This window comes from Ammodytes marinus (assembly GCF_949987685.1).
Source record: "Ammodytes marinus genome assembly, chromosome: 5".
Lineage (NCBI taxonomy): Eukaryota > Metazoa > Chordata > Actinopteri > Uranoscopiformes > Ammodytidae > Ammodytes > Ammodytes marinus.
Window position 1 is genome coordinate 27897416 of NC_137234.1, and position 21887 is coordinate 27919302.

The following is a 21887-nucleotide window of genomic DNA, read 5'->3' on the forward strand; positions in this document are numbered from 1 at the left end:
CACACACACACACACACACAAACCAAGGCATACTGTCTACAAGCTTACAGAAAGACTCTACCTACACTACTGTAGTTTCATTTTGATTACATGTTATGCTATGTTTGATGACATTTCTATAGAACAATGGTGCATGGCTGCAGATTGAATCGAATTTCAAGCACCATCATGGTTTGGGCTTTCCCCACAATGAAATTAAAGGTGCTGTAAGCGGAATGGTTCTTTTAGCTAACTTCCTGTCAGTTACTGCAGTTAGCAGTCCCCTCGCTCGTCCCTACGTCACCACATTAATGCACTACGGTCTTCAAGCAGCAAGTTATTTAGCATCATCTCAAATCCATAAGTGTGATAGAACATGATAAAAACCATCAAAACAGACATTGGGAAGGATTTTTACCTGCTCCGCCATTGTAGGCGCATATACATTCACCCATCTGTTGCTCTGGCGTGCACCGGCAGTGAGACCATGGAGTGTATATGCTATATGTGAGTGAGACGAGTGTCGGTTTATAGCGTTCTTTCTTCTGATTGGATGAAAATGTTGGGATACTCCAATAAGTTTATTTGCCGATTACATGCAAAGCAGCTGAATGAGAGATCGGCTTTATGAAACGTGCACATTATGTAAGTGATCACTGTATGAATAAAGAGCGATTTTACACTTCTATTAACATAAATAAACCGCTTACTTCACTTTTAACAGGATCGATTGATACTTTTTTTCTTTTAAGTTTTGGTACAATATTTGGTACAAATGCAATGAATTTAGGTGAATAAGTAGGGCCAGTTTTATTTTGACGCAAAGACTTATTCATTCATAGGAATGTAGCACAGTGGATCACACAGATGTCAAAACAGTGTAATGTTTACGTGGCAGTGCAATACAGTATACATATTTCTGTCACTAAAATCAATAATTAATCGTGAACTCAATATTGCTCCAAATAATCGTGATAATAATTTTAGCTATAATCGTGCAGCCCAGGTGTAATATTAAAAAATACGCAGTTGTGAACTCAATATAACTAACTGTTACATGTTACCATTAGAGGTGTAGAATACAGTCATACAGAGCTGTGTCTGTGATCCTGGATCAGTGGGCAGCCTCTCTTTTCTAATGTGTTATGAAAAACCCTGGCCGTGATAGAAGAGCAAGCAGAAAAAACATAGCACACTATCAACACAAACATGTCCTGGTAAAAGAGGCCTTTTAACATACAAGAGCTGGTCCCTTTAGCTTAGCATATTGCACCTTTGAACTCCATTTCTCAGAGATCGTTGTCAGCTTCCAAAACATCACCATGAATAAATATAAATATACTTCTAGAACTTTTTGCAGTGTCAAGCAATACCTCCTGGTCTGAGTTGCAGTGAACACAACTTTGATTCACACGGACATGCACACCGAGCGCACAGTGCAATGTCTAACCCAGCTGTGTAATCTCTAAGGACAGTGAGAGTTTTTTTTACCACAAATAGAAAATGAGCAGCTCTATCAACTTTATGCCCCGCTGACGCAGGAATATAACAATCTCAGAAGGTTTGCAGGTTTGTGTGTTTGTGTGTGTGTGTGTGTGTGTGTGTGTGTGTGTGTGTGTGTGTGTGTGTGCGTGTGTGTGTGTGTAGCCCTGCTGTCAGTGTGAGTCTGTGGATGGCAATTTGAGTGTGTCGGGAGCAGACAGGGGGTTTGAATGTGTGGCTTTGTGTAAAAACATTTGGAATAGACATTCATGTGTAGAATGGATGTCATCGGCTGTACATTCACTCTCTACTTTCCTCTAGGGCCGTCACAATTTCAATTGGTCCCATCCTTTGGTTGATGACAAACAACATTCAAAACTTTTCCCATCAGTCTCAGCTGTCTTTTAGTCTAATAGGCACATTTTAGCATGCCTTACATCAGCACGTTTAGCTTTAGCAATGCAGAGCTGTGCCCAAATGGCTACAGACACAGACTGTCTATGCGGAAGGCATATTTTTTTTCCAAACATATTTAAAAAGTCAAACAAAAGCAAGTTGTCATCTATTAGCCTACTACCACTGAACGAGTGAACAGGGTGTTAGTAGATGCCACCTTTCTGGATTACTTTTAGGGCTAACATATGTAACTTATTTGTCTTGTTGATATGGGAAGGTTGTACACAGTTCTCAAGCTATACCACACTACCAAGCTTTATTTCTCTTAAAGCACACCTGGGATTTTCATCTTGTAAATATGTTTTAATGAGTTTTCAAGTGTTGTAAAATAATTGTATTTCATAAGACACTGTTGTTGTAGTAGCCATACTGCCCGGGACCAAAATACTTGGTAATATGATGCATTTATGTCTCTATTATTGCATGACTTTCTCAGTGTGTTCTAAACAGCGGAGGCACCCATCCTCGCTATAACTTTAGAAGTTATGCTAACTTTAGAGAGAGATGATCTATGAAATATAATATCAGGCTTGGGGTAAGCTTCAGGGAAAATGAGCAGCAGTGCTACATTACGCAACCAAAGGCGTTTATTTAATCAGTTAAAATGTGTTGAAGTTGTCATCTAATAACCCTATGTCGGCGTTAGGGCTTGTGCATGTAGAACAAATGCCTTTCCAACTGTAACGAATAAAAAAAAAAGTGCCTCAAGATTAACGGTGGTTCAGTGATAGTGAGCAGTTAGAAAGCAACAACCGAAACCCTATGCATTATGGGAATAAGGAAACGGCTCATCATGTTAAAGAGCAAAACAAATTGAAGCGAGCAGAGTCTATGGTCTGCACTGATGCACTCTATCTCTATGATGAACTCCTAAGAAGGTCAAAGCAACGGCAAAAAGGCACAGACAAACCACCCAGCTGAAATGATGCTGTAAAAACTGGAATCAAATTGTTCTTGACTGCTCATTAAAAGGGTTAGGGTTCTACATTCACCACATGGACACATTAGGATCCAGCCTCCATATGAAACAGGTCATTTCAGTGTGACATAGTTGTAGTTTGATTTTTTTTCGCCACTACACTGGAGAAAGCTAACACTATATTAAAGCCATAGTGCGTAACTCCTTCATATAAAAGGAATTTTTGGTTACTTCTAATCCAAATGAGTTGACACAAAGTTGATTAAGCCTATGAGCTCCTGTATTTCTCAGTATGGTAGTGTTTACAAACTGGTGTCTGTGCCTGATAGTTTAAGGCTTTCCCTAATGTAGGTGCACCGACAGTGTTGTTGTAATTACACAGAAATTACAACAACGACAAAAGTTACTCACTATAGCTTTAAGACTACAAATAAAACAACTCGTCACGTTAAAAATGAAAGTTGATTTGACTCACGGTTCCACTCTGCAGCCAGTCCATGAGAGCCTGTGCTGTGTCGGTGGGTAGGTGCGCTCTGAGGCCGTCCCTGCCCTCCTGGTTGGCTTGGAGGTCCAGGGCTAGTTTCAGGTCCTCGGCCAACTGAACTACCTGTAGTGGACCCATGCTGACAGGGGAACCCAGGTCATACATGCTGCTAGAATACTCCACCGCTGCTACTTTAGAACCTATGGGACAGAGTGGCAGAGGAGAGGGGATGAGAGAATGACTTATCAAACTAAGATTATTAGTTCTGTTTTTCACACTTGGCACGTGACTGCAGTGCAACATTCAAGGTGGGAAAACGCGTGTTGTCAAAAAAAGCGTTTGTTGTCAATATCAGTGAATAGATTTCTAGTGCTTTTATCCCAAGAGCTTGGTAATGTTGCTTCTCATTCACCCATTTACAAAAACATTCACACAAACAGGGGGCAGCAAGGTACCATGCAAGATGCTGTGCAACGCAATTTGGGGTTCAATGTCTTGCACAAGGACACTTCACCCAAGGTGACAGGGTATGTAGTGATGGAACCACCAACCACTTAAACATAAGATGTTTTCTAAAAGAAAAAAAAATATTGGAAAATACAATTATTGCTTGAGTTTTTAAATTCATTGATAATGGTATCAGACCTACACATGCAGAATGCATAGGAAGTATGCTTAAATCCTGCTCAAAGTAGTATTCAAATAGGGGTACAGCTGTTTTCCTGTACAGCCTATAATTCTTTGCATTCTTTTATCATTAGTAACATACTGTGGTTGATGGCACTGCATCAGCAGTATGTTATTGATTTGTCTGACCATGCTGTCTGAGCTGCAGCTACCCCTAGTGCACTCACACTTATTCTCAGTTATTTCATTCTGAAATCAGGGCTGTATACTGTATGTAGTTTTATTCCACTGTGTTCTTCTCAAACTACTGATGAATGGTTTTCCTTTCCATATTAAAAGTATTTTACCATGATCCCTGGTAGCTCTCCTTTCATAAAAGCCACTCTGAAATGTGAGCAGAGGATAAATGGCAAGAACTGAGAACAAGTCTTGTCGTCTTGTCTCTCGCTCTGCCTGCAAACAATAAATGGAAGCACAATTTCAATCACGTCACGTCTACACCACTACACCAATATCACAGTCATTAACCAGCGGAGTGCTTTCCCTTGTATTTCTACCAGACGGCTCAACCAGAAAAGAAAAAAGAAAAGAAACACCGCTTGATCAGGGAATGCAATATGACCGACATATCTAAATTCTGTTGTTGATAAGTCTCTCTAATTTCCTTGTTAGCAAATGGCTGATGCTATCGCTAATGGGATTTTTAATGTATTTCTATTTGCGGTCACTGAGTAGCAAACCCAGAGCACTCGATGAGGTCATTGTGTATTTGGGCCAACGGCATGTGACTTTGTTGAGCTTCACATGCGACATTGGTGAACCGTCTTTGACTTGTGCTATATGGGGGACAAGGTTGTGAGATGGCACTATTATAAGGTTTTATGCATCAGTTTAGGGAACCTTTGTTTTTTCCCACATAGCTACTGTGGGTGGACCACTTTGACCATTTACCTCTCTCTTAGTCAAAACACTGGCTGCAGCAAACATGACCCCCAGTTACACACACACACACACACACACACACACACACACACACACACACACACACACACACACACACACACACACACACACACACACACACACACACACACACACACACACACACACACACACACACACACACACACACACACACACACACACAGTCAGAAAGAAAATGGGGCAGGCTAAGTGCATCAGTTTACCACTTATTAACCTGCTGTGGGGGTTATTTTGTTCAGGCAAACAAGTTATAGGAGAGGATACCTAAAACACAAAATATAAGAATTAACACAAATAGCTGAAGCCCAAGTTGCATTCTCTGCACTAAGTTTAATTCTGTATACCTACTGTAATATGTTGTCACAGGGCTCCAGAGTGCGCCTAGATATTTTCACTGGTCGCAACAGTGCACCTGAAATTTATCACGTCTTTTTAATTTTATATAAACGCCTCTGACCAACATTAAAATGATTAAATATTATTTTATCAGCGTATCAAACACTCATACAGGCATGTCACGCTTTCTCTCACCTCAGCACTTCAGCGTCAGTCAGTGCGTTTCCATGGCACAACTAGATTGGATTAAGACATATACCGAACTAGACACTCGAGCGGACCGTGTTACTTGTCTGAGTATACATGGCCTTTCAGGAATCGGATAAATGTCCGATGCATGGCTGTCTCCACTATGCTAGGTGGCGCTGTAGCCCTTTCAACAAGTGGTTATAGAGCCACGTCCGGTTCCTTTCTGGCAACAACCCTACAATTTTTTTTACGTTGTCTCCTTCCACTTCCATGTGAAATCCCCGACAGGGATTCTCGAGCAAGTGCAGAACGCAAACTCCGATATGTGATGTCCGATCCCTGTATACATGCAGAGAGAATGCCGACTATGAACAAGTTATCTAGGTGTTCTTATCCGACTTCGCTTGTCCGTTAATGGGACGATTTGTGTGCGAAGTAGATCGGATAAAGGTGTTTACATGCATTTTACAAGTCCTGTTGAAGTCTTATTCGTTTATTTACCCGATTATGAGTCTGCATGTAAACGCACTCAGTGACAACCCAAACAGTGAAGGAAGCTGTCATTGTAATCCTTGTCAGTGGCAGTTTCTATACAAGACCATAAAACTAGCTAATATAACGTGTATAGCATTAGTGTACATATTGTTACAGACTACAAGCCTCTCTGGTGACACCTGCTGGTTTTACTGCTCCTTACAGCAAACCGGACCAAAGTGGTCTGTTGAACAGTGTGACTCTATCTTAAAGCTGGGGTATATGATTTCTGATTGGTCAAAGTTAAGAGCTGTACACTTTGACCAATCAGAGCGAGGCTCCGATTCTCTGTTCTTATTGGCTGTTGGGACTGTACATTCACTTTGGCATGACTTTGTTGGTGTAGAGCGGGGGTCACTAACAGGCGGACCGCGGTCCGGGTCCGGACCCAGACACCGTCCTATACGGACCCGGACCTGTAGTCAATCAATTATTTAAGTATTTATAATTTTGACGGGGCGCTTCTATTTTGACCGGCGCAGCTTTTCTAGACTTTACGGTACTGGTTTAGCGAATCAGGAAATGCTTTCGAGTTAAGCCATCCCGCCTCCTGCTACTCAGGCAGCCAATCGAATCTGTGCATTCCCGGCTCAGGCTGGCTCACAGACAAAGAGACAGTGAGCTATCATGCGAGAGATGACAGAGAGAAGTGCAAGAATTACGAGAATTTCAGCGAAATAAATCAGATTAGAGTGAGAAAGACAGCGGGAGGAGAGTGAGAGACAGCTTTCTCTCTCGCTCGCCCGCTCGCTCACCGGCTCTGTGTGTCGCGAGCGAGTTAACGAGCGATCAACAGCTGAGTTTTTTCCTATTATTTACTATATGGTTTTTTCCCCTTTTGTAAGACTGGTGAAAACCGATCAAGGTGCAATCATGTGGACTCTCTATTACCCTGATGTAGACCTATGTGTGAATGACACAGACATAAGATTGACATAATCACCAATCGCCAGCAGCACTGCATCTACTGCCCACAACAGCAACAGGAAAAACATTATTTTTAAATTTTTTTTGTATGTAGTTTCAATTATCTACATTTTAAGTTTTACATATTCTTAGTAATGGCAGAATTTATAAATACAGGTTAATTTTTTAGCAAGATATTTGGCAGTAGCCCCCACTAACATTAGCGAAAGCTAGTGGTCATCCGTCCCTCAGTCCAGTTATCTGGCTGCTAGCAAGTTATGTTGTTTTGTTAATTTTTCTATTCATCTTAACTATATTAAATGTTGACCTTTTCTTTTATTATTTTCCCCAGAATGCACCAGAATGCTCCGATTACATTCTAAAAACACAAAAAAAAATTACTGGGGGGGAAACCCCCAGACCCCCCTACAGGGGTTTAGTTTCTGACATGTCACTTTTTCAGAGCTTTTCAAAATTGCAAAATAAAAATCCAGTATTAGACAAAGTGGGAGATTACTATGTTAAACAAACATAGTAGGTATAGTGAAGTTTAGAAATTATACATTGAAAATATTTCTCAAAATTATTAAATTTTTCAAAAATGAATTATATATTTTATCTTTATTTTAAGATTATTATTATATTTATTTTCACCATTTTATTTTTAAATGCAGCCCTTCTCTATGAAGAGATTAGTTTCAGTTGAGTCACTTAAATAATACATATATCTTCAGCATTATATATCTATAATTATTTAAAAGTGAGAATAAATATTGTTGAAATGTTTTTGAATTGTTCTTTCTATATTGATCTGACAGTCAGTTGTTAATTACATGCAGACGTTGATACAACTACTAGGCTACTTCACTATATATCACACTGAATCATAACGCAATTTAGACATTATGATGTTCCGGACCTTTGCTTGAGGACATTTTCTCTAACTGGACCTATTTGAATTTTAGTTGAATACCCCTGGTGTAGAGCGTGTCAGGGAGGGACCATAGGGGAGGGACCAAAGAGAACAAGTGGAGCGGTTTAGGTATTTGAACTGCCATTTTCTCCCCAAATCATCCACAACAGGTAGCTCTCTGTAGCGGTGCTATTCTGAATGCAGACAAAAAGCAGTTTGTGTATACAGATGTCGGTTGCTGGGACAACTACAACACTTAGTTGTTCTTACCTGCGATGATGTCATCCATCTGCTCCAACGCCGCCTCCAGCATGTGACTGGCCTCCGTTTCCATGGTGATGGCGGGAAGCATCAGATCTCAGGTGTTATGATGCTGTGTAGAAAAAAAAAGAAAAAAAGAAATTATAGAAAATTGGTCTCATTAGCAACTCGGCGCACAATGTCTTTTTATACATGAGTTGTTGAATACAGACAAAAAAAAACGCGAGAGAGACTAGAGTGTATGAAACGTGACAATGGTTGGTATTAAAACTATACAGACTAAGCTGATACTGAGTGGATGGATGGATGGATGGGTGGATGGATGGGTGTGTATGGAGACACAATGGAAGCAGATGTGGAGATGAGGATGCTCTAACCAACTCTAATCCAATAAGGAGAATGCATCTCATTTTGCTCATTGGCAACTTTTCTATGGGCTTTGGGAATCTCATACTCGGAAACAAAGACAAGAATTGCAGAAATAACAAAGTCTCTAAAATGAACAATTTCCAGAACAATAAGACCTCAGCATTGGCATAGGTAAGATGCTATTTAAGGAACTATGTCCGTGAACGATATTAGCAATTAGACTATCTCAAGGGGATATTTGCTCTAAGAAAGAGAGATTTACAACAACACCCATGGCATATCTAAGTGATCTGCAATGTAATATATTTTACAGCTGGGAAAAGAGAACATAAATGCATAACTTTATTGTGTTAGTTCATGTCATGTTTTGTGGATGGTTATCTACACAGACAATCATCTTTATGGCGTTATCTATGGAGCAGGTCTTAATTAAAAGTCAATATATCGTTGTTTTTTTTACCGTTCCAGGCTGTAAACATGAAATATGTTAGTCATAACTTGTTGTATGGTTTTTATTGGTCAATATAAATGGCTCCATGAATTGACACTTAAAAAGGACAAGCAAGAGTTATATTCTATTGCTCTTGTTACCATTTCTACAGGTCAGTGACAGAACTCTGCTTCATCTAACTGGTTCTGAGGTTTCCCCATAGATAGCCTACTGTGTAGAATGGAGATCTGTTTTCACTACTATGTGCACATGACCAATACATGCACACTGAAAACCACCACTGCAGGCAAGAACACACACACACACACACACACACACACACACACACACACACACACACACACACACACACACACACACACACACACACACACACACACACACACACACACACACACTAACTCTTCCTTGAAGCAGGATTTGCCTTTTCATCTGTCTGCCTGTGGATGCCCCTCCATCTCCCCCTTCTCCCCCCCTCCTGTCATAACTTCTCTGTCAGCCCTCGTTCACAGCTCTCTGTCATGCTGACTTACTGACAAACACACATCAACATGCAGAAAATGGAGGGAAAGGACGCCGGTGATGTAATCCATTGACGCCTTGGGAGACTTAACCCCACACCCCCCCCACCCCCCCACCCCCACAGAGCGGCCCTAATGCTCCTACATGCAGCGCCAACTTTCACAACAACAAATCAACACTGACAGCTGACACTGACAATCTGCATTAAATCAAAATCAGTGGACCTACAAGTAGCAATGTGCCCTTTACAACTCCAGCAACCTCCCGACGAACTACCCCAAAGCATGTGTCCGCTGCCATGATGGATGTGTGCATGCTTACGAATGCAGATGTGGGGGGGGGGAAAAAAAGCCTGGTTAATGTTGTCGCTAATAATTATAAAATGGCTCCATGTTGTTACTAGCCTTTTTGAGACAGAGGGCGACGGCTCCATTCAGACACAATGACAGACAGACAGCAGCACTATGACAAAAGTTGACCTCAAGAGGACAACAGTGCCTTTGTGTGTGTGTGTGTGTGTGTGTGTGTGTGTGTGTGTGTGTGTGTGTCGTGTGTTTGCGTGTAAGCAAGGAAATTGTGTTTTTTTTTTCATGACTGTGCGTTCCATTGTGACATGGTGTGTATGTCAAAAGCTGCTGATGTAGAGATTACTGCCCTGTTGGTGCACAGAGCTGACAAGACAAAGTGTAACAATCCTCTCCACTGTCACCCATTATTGCACAATCTGTACAACTGCTATGCGTGTGGAAATGGGTTTCTGTGTGTGTGTGTGTGTGTGTGTGTGTGTGTGTGTGTGTGTGTGTGTGTGTGTGTGTGTGTGTGTGTGTGTGTGTGTGTGTGCGAGTGTGTGTGTGTGTACTTGTGGGAAAGACAGTGATTAGTGAGGGTGTGTCCACGTGTGTGAGGTTCTCAGGATCTGGAGTAAATCTTGGTTAAAGAAAATACGTCATGAACTGAAGCTGTTCACAAGCAACTATCTAGCTAAAGACTGTTCACTCCATAATGTTAAATGTTCTCTTTGGCTAAATAATATTATAACAGAAAATTAAATATTTTGCAACGCGGACATGTAAAAAACAAACTGTGCGCTGTTCTGAGAGCTCACTGTAACTTATGGAAAGCCATGCAAATAAGAAACAAAAAGGAACGCTGTAAAAAGTAGGGGGAAAAAAACAGCCATGTACCCACACACAGTGCAGAGAAGAACACAACCAGAAAATGAAGGATATTTTTTCTTTTTTTTCTTACCGTAATGCTATGTGATGTCAAATTAGTGAGGATTCTCTCTTTGCTTGTGGTTCTTGTCCACTCCATACACACAAGTTAAAGGCCTACTTCACCGGTTTGAATATGAAGGTGTATTGAATTCTGAGATCCTATGTAGTATAAATGTGCAAAAGGATGAACCGATTTAAAAAAAATTCGCACATTTATACTACATAGGATCTCAGAATTCAATACACCTTCATATTCAAACCGGTGAAGTAGGTCTTTAACATTTAGTTACAGTGCTTTAGTAAGTTTGATACAATATGTAAGATCAGATATAAATTAAAAAACCTCTATACTATTTCTTATTACCTTGGTATGGTGTTATTGTATGGTCAAAGGATTGGAGAGCAAATCGCAACATGACATCTGTAGTCATTTTAAAGTTCAAGCTGTTGGTGGAATACTGTCCAACTAATACATACTGTAGTTACACAGCACACATTAATAAATCAGAATATTTGTGTTCATTCTATGCATGCAGGTGTATGTATGGAGAATCCCTGTTTAACTGAAGAGCAGGATCTTCTCCTCCTGAGGTGAAACCACATTGTGTGTGTGTGTGCTCTTGGTTTCTCAGTCATGCCTTGGTGGATGTAGAAACAGACACGCCTTGTCCCAGCACCAGAGACAGAGAGAGAGAGAGACACACACACTCCAGAAAAACTAGTTTGTCAAACTTGACATGAGATCCGTTTCTCACAGCTAAACCTGTCTCACTGTCTGCATCTCTCTGTCCCTCTCTGTCTGTCTGTCTGTCTGTCTGTCTGTCTGTCTCTCTCCGTCTGTCTCTCTCTCTCTGTCTGTCTCTTTCTCTCTCTCTCTTTCTCTCTCTCACTCTCTCTCTCTCTTTCTCTCTTGCTATCTCTCTCGCTATCTCTCTCTCTCTCTTTCTCTCTCGCTATCTCTCTCTCTCTCTCCTGGGTCAAAGGGGAAGGTGTCACGCTGCACAAGCTTCACTGAAAATGACAAAAAGGAAAATGCCATCAGGTGTTGATAGGAAGTGTCAAGTCTGGAATCTTTTTGGATCGTAAAAACAAGCGTTTGGATTTATAGCATACAGCAAGTACAGGCACGCTGCTGCAGTTACAAATGTGACACTCACTGAGCTCAGCACTCAACACTGACGAATCAAATACACTTGTTTTACACACAGTGCTGAAGGTTGACTTTGAGCCAAATGGGCCTGATAGCAACACATCCTTTAAACATATGATTTCAAATATGTGTGAGCCTCTATCTGAAAGCGAAAACCCTATCATCATCCAGACAAGCAGGTCAACCATGTTTACCATGTTGACGGAGCAGTTTAACGGACAACAATGGCTGGATGGTTCAGCACCTTTATCCCACTCACACACACACACACACACACATGCGCACACACACACACATATACACACACATGCGCACATGCACCCACGCACAATACACACACACACACACATACACACACACACACACACTATACAAACACCTCCTGCCTTCTCCTGCTGTGAGAGGGATAAGCTACTCACTAAAGATCCCCAAATCCAGCCTGCTGCAGTCCTAAGCACGTCAGGTTTCAGACATCAATGCTATTTCCTAGGCAGCAGGTTTAAGGACAGATCCTCCACACTACAAAAAAACAATATAGTTTCCAATGCTGGACTTAACTCTGGACACTGCATGTGAATAGGGCCACATTTTGAACTTATAGAAAAAAAATGCTATGTATATGTCTTAAAAAGGCATTTCCATCATGTATTTTTTTTAAGAACAAAATGTAGACTTTCATAAATCAGACCATTATCAAGATAAGAACAAATCCTTCTGTCATAACCTTCAGAATAGTCGTGCTAAGAATTTCTATTTAAATATTAGTGGATGTAAGTGCATGAGAATTTGAGATGTTTGGTTATATATCTATTGGAAAACAACTACATACAGACACAAACAGACAAGGTTTAGTACAATAAACACCTAAATGTACATGTTGGACCTTTTATTTAGTAAGGAAGAAAACTAGTTATATTACCAAAGTAGCTAAAAATGTACCAGTGTTTGAAAAAATGATGTTTTGCCCTGCAGTCTACACACAGAAGACTTTTCCAGTCATATTTCTCCATGAACATGCTCTGTGATTATATCAAACATCTGCTGCTAGCTGTCCGTATGCAAACAATCCTATCAGGAGAGATTCATGTCCTGCACCCGTGTGTGTGTGTGTGTGTGTGTGTGTGTGTGTGTGTGTGTGTGTGTGTGTGTGTGTGAGAACAGAAAGCAGAGCAGTGTGTATGCTGCTGCTTTACCTCCACACACACAGATGTCTTTGTATGAGTGAAAGAGGAAGAGAGGGAGGAGATGAGGTGGAGGAGGAAGAGTGATAAGTGTGTGTGTGTGTGTGTGTGTGTGTGTGTGTGCGTGCATGCGTGTGTTTGTGTGTTCATGTGCTGACAGTGTGTGTCTATACCTCACTGTCCGCTAACCAAGTGACTGTGATGCTATGAGCTCTATGACTAGCCCCATCAGGACTCAATGCATTACCGTCAGCCAGCACTGTCCTTCATTACTGCTCTGCCAATCAGCACAATGACATAAACCTTTGGCCATAATATGATATCCCCTCATCAAGTAAATATCTCATGGACCGTCATCGCTTTGAGGGATTTTTCTTCAAACTCGGAAATGCGGTGATTAGATGTTGGTGGTCACAGGTCAAGGTTACTGTGACCTCATGAATCTCAAGAACATTTCTTCAGAGTTGGCACAAATGTCGTCTCTGACTCATAGATGAACTGAACAGATTTTGGAGGTCAAAGGTCACTGCCACCTTACATATTGTCAGGTGGCAGTGACGGTATGCCATAGTGTAGCTTCTTAGACACCTCACTTTCTTCAGAGCATTGCCTTACCACCACTATTATATTGGTATTTCTAGTTAACTCTGGTGTATTAGTCCACCAACTCCTGAGCAATATGCTGCTAAATGCTCCACTGTGTCCAGTGATGCTGTGGATGTGGCTCATAGTGGGACTATCTGAGCTTTTTCTTTTTAAAACAGCTGCTTGCTGAGAGATGGGAAAGAAAAAATGATAGACAAATAGTCAATCTGCTGGCCACAACACCAAAGCCTGCTGAAAGATGGTAAAAGACTCAGTAGAGCAGAGGGGAACTGCAAAAATGGAGCTATAATATAATATATATACAGTGCTTTCCTAAAATATTCGCTATTAGTAATAGCCATAAATGTAAACCTAAGATTTGACCAAGTTAGGTTGAAAGTTCCAATGCATCAGTCCATTTGCAATAGCGACGTTGATGTAACACTCCTTAAATACTACAGTAATTAATTTTAAAGGCACGGTACGGAACTAACCAATATATAATTAGGTATCAGTGTGAAGTCAGAATGGTAACATTAAAACAGGGAAACAAAACGATGCTCACATTGTAGTCAATCTGCATAAAGGTACGTCAAGGGACTAATATACTTTAGTTGATGCTTTGATCAACTGTGCTGCACATACATACACAATCACATCTAGCAAAACTAAGTGCTTTGGACAAAATGTTGCATTATAAATAAGTACAATCATATTGTGCCTACCTGCCTGCCACACCTTTCCTCACTACTCAAGCAGCTTTAAGTGACACTTCTTCTCAACTTCTACTATAGATAAATGCACACTGAAGAATCTGACTTAACTTTAATATTCAGTAGGATTATTTCTCTCTAAGAGGGTCTACTCTCTAGCTCTCCAACACACAGACCCAGAAGAGAGAGAAAAGCTCTAAAAAGGCATCATATTGGAGCTCAAATCTGTGGGCTTGAACACTGGTTACTAGATTATCTTTTCCCAGTGTATGACTGTGGGTAGTGTGTGATCAGTGAACCGTGGCTGATGCATTGCTGCTCGGGAAGCGGGCATATATAGTTCCATGTGACTCCCGCAGCGCTGTGCTGCGCTCATCTGTACGGCTCTGTGTTGAACTGCGCTGCTCTTTATTGTCCTATTTAGTCTGTTAAAGTGCATCCGATTCAGCTCTCTCAAGGAAAACATCGGCTGTTTTCCTGCTCTCTATCTATATACTGTATATAGTATGTGATTCTTTTCTCCTTGACTGTGCTCTGTCTGTGCCATACACTGGTGGGTCCAGTTGACTTGTGCTCTCCTTTCTGCTGTAAATCTATTTTGCCCTCAGAGAGACAGAGGGTAATGAACCGTAACACACAACAACACATGACTTCCAGTCAATGCTCGTCAGGAGGCTAACAACACAGCAATGTGAACAATCAGACATAACCTCTTCCTCTGCTTGGTCACATATAATGCTCATTTTCAGGTTCAAAATTGTAATTTGGGTTTCTACAAGCGACTGTTTTCATTGTGTAGTGTCCAAAAAAGCCTTCATATTTCTCACAGTGCCATTGCTGAATCTCCTCTTTTCAGCCTCGGTCTGAAACGCTCTGTTTTAGAGCCTGTCTTCCAAAACGCGCAGTCTGCTCTGAATCTTACGTCTGGTTTCGACTCTATACACCAGTTAAATGTAATGCGTATCTGGGGGTGTTGTTCTTTACACAGGTGGAAGTAGTGCTAAGCCAGGTTGGTAATTATGGGGCTTGTCTTATCCCCCATGTGTGTTTGGTGTAGAAATCTGACTGAGGTTTTAGAACAGAGGTTTTCAGAAAGGTGGGGGTGGGAGAAAGAGAGAGGTTTGTTTTTTTCTCAAACTCATTCTGCTCATTCTCTAGAATTAATATGAGAAAAAACAACTAAATTAATGTTGAGAAACATGTAAAAAGTACATTTTACATCATAGGTGACCTTTAAGTCACATAAATAAAAAAAGCTGGGTAAAATAAAATTGCCATTTAAATAATGGTAACGTTTTGACCTTCCAAAATAGAAGGCATATCAATGCAGAAAAGCACTCCTTTTTGATCGAATTTTGTCCCAGAAACCTTTCTGAGATGAGTTATGTTGTTGTTGATTTTAGTCAGTGTGTGTGTGTGTGTGTGTGTGTGTGTGTGTGTGTGTGTGTGTGTGTGTGTGTGTGTGTGTGTGTGTGTGTGTGTGTGTGTGTGTGTGTGTGTGTGTGTGAAACCTTAGCTTTAACCTATGATTGCGTGGGAATTCATTTCTGGCTTAAAGGTAACTTGTCAGACAGCTGATGACTCATTGCACAGGGTTGTTCATTAGAGCTAAATTGTAGACCTGGGAAAGAAATGGCCACCTTGGTGAACAAACACAGGTTGACTGCACACCTATTTAACTTGTAGAGCAGGGTTTTTTTGCAGAGCTACAGTTGTTTAGACACATTCACACCTGGCAGGTGTCCAGTACTACTACATTATTTTATGTCAGTCGGGCAATAGCTTGACTACAGGTTATAATCAGTGTTACAACTTGCCCAAGGGCACCAACAGCTAAGATCAATAGAGTAAACCCCGTGAAAGAACCATGTGTGTACATGTGCAATGCCTGTTTGAATGAACAACAGCCAGTGTAATGACTGACCTCCAGGGTAACCTACTGTATTTGTTTGTCAAATGGCATTTTGCTCACTGATATTCTTAGGCAACTTTGGTTCTGAAATGTAATGAATAGCAAACTTAAAATATGAAAACACGATGCGACTAAATGTACTGTAAAGACAGAAGCAGACACACAGTGACATGAGCAGAAAGATATAGCACAACCCAAGTGAAGAAGAGAGAGACAGTGGTAAAGAGATTTCAGCCGAAGCAGAGCTGCTCTATCAAAGGCAAACCACAGAGCTGATATGAGCTGACACTGAGCGGATGGATGTAAGACACTTAGCCTCTGGACTATTATCATAAACAGCATGGCTCATTCCTTATCATCCAGCTGACTTACTGTATCAGAAGAGGATGGACACATGCAGGCACACATGACTGGGCTGTATGTCACTGAAACATACTCATTTTCACATTAATTTCCCCAGTGTCAGCCCCACCATTCAGTCAGTCAGTGCACAAACCCCAGGGAATCTCTTTTTAAGATAATGTTGCGAAAGCTAATTCAGCACAGATTTTTTTGTTCTTCTGTAGAGCCTCTCTGGAGGGAGAACAATGAATCAATGAAAACAATATGGCATTACTTTTGGTAAATGATCACAGTAGCAATAATCAAATATTCTATCCCTACCATCACAAAATAACCAGTACACACACACTGACCACTGTGTATATCAGTTATCGGTATCAGTGATTACTGCACTATTACTGACTACTCTTTTGATCATTGCAGAAGGTTATCCAAAAAAATATTCTAAATCACCTGTCTCTAGTGCTGCAACTAACCATTACTTTCATAATTGATGGCCCCAACAATTATTCTTTTGGATTAGTGGTCTATAAAAGGTCTGAAAAATAGTGACAACCGTCTATCACAGGCTGCTTCATATTGCTCGCTGTGTCTTAGAAAGATATTTCATTTGCAGTTATAAAAAACAGAATAAAGCAGCTAACCCTCTCGTTTGTTTGACATTTTTGTTCGATGAATGACTTAAAAGATGAATCCATTGTCTTAATTGGTTGTTAATTGAGTTGTGCGTGCTACTCATTTATAAACCCACTTCAACAATAAAAGTTAAATAATCTGAAAGATCTTCCGCAGGAAATACTTCCCAGTTTATTATTTGATGGAAAACCTAACTAGAGCACACTATTCTCAACAGATGACAGTATCGGCTCTTACCCTATTATTTTCTGTGTTTAAAATGTAGACAGCCGTAAATACACTGCATCCACTTCCTCAAAAGGACCATGAAATATATTCTTACTGTCTAAGTCGAATCCTTTTCTTCCAATGTGTAAATATGTGTATGTCTGAATAAATGATTTAAATTGAACACAACCAAATGAAGCTGTTTGGAATGACTTACTAATACAGTATATGACAGATGTGTTTCCCCCTTTGTTTCTTGTTAAACATGCAGGTGAGTTCACCTATCACTGCATTCCTGACTATAACTCAACGGGAATTTTTAGGGAAGTGAGGCAGTGAACCCGTAGCAGTTGCAAATGTTCCATTGTTTGCTAACTTGCCTGATGAGAATTACTCCAGCGTGTTCATATACAGAATATGGCCAAGAAGACATTTGGATGTGCATACATTACAGATGCAAACCATGGAAAGTGTTTACAGTTACATAAGAGTATCACACTAAAAGCATAACAATACCTTCAGTGTCCAAAACTAGCCTTCCTTCAGAATGAATCAATACACACACAGAGCACAGAGTCAGGGGGTTTTGGCCTGTTATGTATTAAGTGAACCAACTTGTCAACCATCTACAGAAAGCAGTCACCGTTTTACTGCAAAGTGGGAAACTCTCTCCACGTTTGAAATTCCAGCATCACCAAAAACCTTCACATGGTTCAATAATTGGGATGGGCCTTTTAGAACAGGAAATGCCAGAATGCATGTGAACCTGTAAGGCTGGGAGGAGCTAAACATTAACACAGAGAAACACAGGACACACACACACACACACAGTTTACCGTTCCTCCTCATTTAGCTTAGCCTGTTTGGATTAGTGTCACCAGCTAGAGGCCAGACCTAAGCGCCCCAGTCCCTCCTGTCACACTCGGTAAATACAAGTCTGTGTGTGTCTGTGTGTGTGTGTGTGTGTGTGTGTGTGTGTGTGTGTGTGTGTGTGTGTGTGTGTGTGTGTGTGTGTGTGTGTGTGTGTGTGTGTGTGTGTGTGTGTGTGTGTGTGTGTGTGTGTGTGTGTGTGCGAGCGAGGAGCCAAGCCACCAAGAAACACCAGCTTCTTCACCAATTAACATCAATGCAACAGGACCGCTGACATTTAAGTTAAAAGATGTTCCAGAGTTATGTCTTTTAGCTCAGCCCTAGAGTCTTCCTTTCTCTTTCTTTCTTTCTCTCTCTCTTTCCCTCAGTTGTTTTCTTTTCATTTTCACCTCATGAATATCTTGGTGATCAAATGGTGTTAGTGTTAATAACTAGGGCCGACCGATATATCGGCCGGCTGATTTAATCGGCCGATTATAGCACATCTCCGATTTATTTTTATATATATTTTTTTTAATTCAAGCAATCATGTTGAGTGAGGCTTTATAGCATTAAAGTTATAGCCTATTAACAGCAGCAGCAGGTGTGTTGTAATACATTGGATTGTTAATAGTAATTGATAGAATGTATATGGTGCTTGATTGGAGGTCATTCAAAGACTTTACATCATACATATAGAAAATCATATTTATAGTTTAATAGTAATTTTTCTCTAAAAATAATCGGCATCGGCAGTCAAAAATCCATATCGGTCGGGCCCTATTAATAACACTTGAAGACAATATCTTTTAAATGAGAAGGTTATACAGGATCTCCTGGACTCATGACTTGGCGAGATTCAAAATGAAATATTTTACATATACACTTGCGTCTTATACACATGTTTATATGTGCCACAGCAATAATGGCGGCCTGTTAACATCAGCATTGTTCAAATTTCAAATATAAATAAAACACTATTGTACACGTTATAGGTTTGCCTTTGTATACTGCAATTTTTTTTTCAACATAAAAACTACGTGACTATTTATTTTGGGAATCATTTTGAATCGAGAACCGATTTTAAATCGAATCATGACCCAACTTATCACCTGGATGCAAACCAACTTCCTCAAACTCAAATATGACATGATTATTATCGTCCCCAAATCACTCACAAAAACACCCACAGATTCAGCCTCTCAGTCGACGACTCCATTCTGTATCTCCACAAATACTAAACCCCAGTCATTATCGACAGCCATCTCACCTTTGAGCAACACTTTAACCAGACCAGAATAACTCTCCTTTTCCACCTGAAATACATTGCCCATCTCCCATCACTCACCTTCTCTGAAGATTACTGCATTAGCATCCTTTTGTTGTTCATCTGCTAAAGCCCCAAACCAACTCAAATACACCCAGAACTCTGCTGTCCACCTCCTCACCCACACCCAATGTACTGAAATTTGATTACACAGGCCCCGGATTCCAAAAACTTGAGCAATCGTAATCATAACGAGAACCAGAATACACTTTATTGGCAAAGTATGTTTTGTTAAACAACACTGAAAAGCACCAGCACATACACTCACCGGCCACTTTATTAGGAACAGCGGTTCATTTTCTTGTAAACGCATATAACTAATCAGCAAATCACATGTCAGCAACTCAATGCATTTAGGCATGTAGACCTGGACGGGACAATCTATTGAGATTGAAACCAAGCAAACAGATTGGGGAAGAAAGGGGTTTTAAGTGACTTTGAACATGGCAATGTTGATGGTGCCAGGAGGGCTGGTCGAGTATCTCAGAAACTGCTGATCTACTGGGATTTTCATTTAAACCATCTTTAGGGTTTACAGAGAATGGTCCGAAAAAGAAGAAATATCCAGTGAGCGGCATTTGTGTGGACGTAAAATGCCTTGTTGAAGTCAGAGGTCAGTGGAGGATGGGCATACTGGTTCGAGATGATAGAAAGGCAACAGTAACTCAAATATCCACTCGTTACAACCAGGGTATGCAGAATACCATCTCTGAACGCAAAACACGACCAACCTTGAAACAGATGGGCTACACAGCAACAGAAGACCCCACCGGGTGCCACTCCTGTCAGCTAAAAACAGGAAAATTAAACTATAATTCTCACAGGATCACCAATATTGGACAATAGAAGATTGAAAAATCATGCCTGGTCTGATGAGTCTCGATTTCAGTTGCGACATTCAGATGGCAGGTTCAGAATTTGGCGTAAACAACATGAAAGTATGGATCCATCCTGCCGTGCACCATCAACCACACCATGTTCAAAGTCACCTAAACCCCCTTTCTTCTCCATTCTGATGCTCGGTTTGACTTCAGTACATTGTCTTGACCACGTCTAAAAGCATAAATGCATTAAATTGCTGCCATGTGATTGGCTTTTTGTTTTTATAAGCCATTGAACAGGTGTACCTAATAAACTGGCTGGTGAGTGTATGATATTCAGTACACTAGTAGAAAGGAATGCAATCCAAGGTTATTATTATCAGTGTGAAAAATATGGGTGTACTGTACAGTATGTGGTTTCTCCAGAACAATGGCAAAATGTTTGATGAAACCCAGTCATGGTGGATTTTTACATTAAACATCTATATTTAGCTCTTGTAACTCACCACACCAGTTCGCTAGCAAAGGATCATTAGTTAGGCGTCACACATGGCAGTGCGTCTGTGATGACCAGAGGGAAATTACTTTGACAAGAGATGTTGCGGAGTGCCGGCATGCAGACAGCAGTGAGAGCCAGTTGGACAGGCAGAACTGAATAACAGCCTCACTTACATATATACTGGTTCTCAAGTGATCTGGTTTTCAGGTTTTATCCTGTCCCATTTTCTCATGAATATCCTGTTCTTAGCAACCCACAGTGTCAGCAACACACAGAGCTTATTTGATCAGCAGCTTCAATGTATAATGTTATCATGTGACCATTACATTTAATTCTCAAGGTTTAAAAAGGTATTTTTCTGGCTAAAGTTAAGTCTCTGTTGCAGCCACATTTGTTGATAAGAAATGGAGAGCTTTTTTAAGAGGTACGGCAAAAAACACACAGAAGAGGCATATTAAGACTTTTCAAACTTTCTTGACATCATGTGGGGCAGGCGTTTTGTTTCCCTCCCCTCAAAAATCCAGGAATGTCAACTCAACACCATTCAAGGGCTCAAATGTGTGTGTCAAAGTCTGTCCTTTGTACTTCAAATGTCCCTGTTATAAATGCAAGTAGTGGCACTGACTATGTAAAAGGCCTGAACGGTTTCTGAGATCATTCATATCAAAATAAAATGTTCTCATCCTCATATAAACAACTTCAGTTCCTTGGAAACTTCGATATCATTAACCCACCAGACAGTTAGTTGCTGCTAATGGGAAATGAAAATGCCCCGGCTTTTACTTTGATGCATGATTTATATATTTTCAAGATTGTGTTTTTGGTGGCGAGTGTTTGACTTAGGTATCCAGTTTAGTAACTTTTAAAATATCAGTTAAATTCTTATTGGTGACATGATGGTATACATTGGGTCGTCATGACCTTCCAGACTTCAGAATTGGATCTGCTGTATGACCCAATGCAAAGCTACTCGTCCCATTGTATAAGACCTTTCTTTTATAAGAGTGTAGGAAAGCTGACCCCCAGACTGTAGCGA

General features: G+C 40.6%; 1 protein-coding gene across 1 annotated transcript in view; it reads right to left on the reverse strand.

The window, feature by feature from the left end:
* Positions 1 to 21887, reverse strand: part of ppfibp2b (PPFIA binding protein 2b) — an 84566-nt gene that overhangs the window by 54118 nt on the left and 8561 nt on the right. The window contains exons 2-3 of the mRNA XM_080027512.1: positions 8080 to 8182; positions 3312 to 3520 (exon numbers count right to left, since the gene is read on the reverse strand). Coding sequence (XP_079883638.1) covers positions 3312 to 3520; positions 8080 to 8161 — 291 coding nt within the window. The 5' untranslated portion in view covers positions 8162 to 8182. The remainder of the gene's footprint in view (positions 1 to 3311; positions 3521 to 8079; positions 8183 to 21887) is intronic.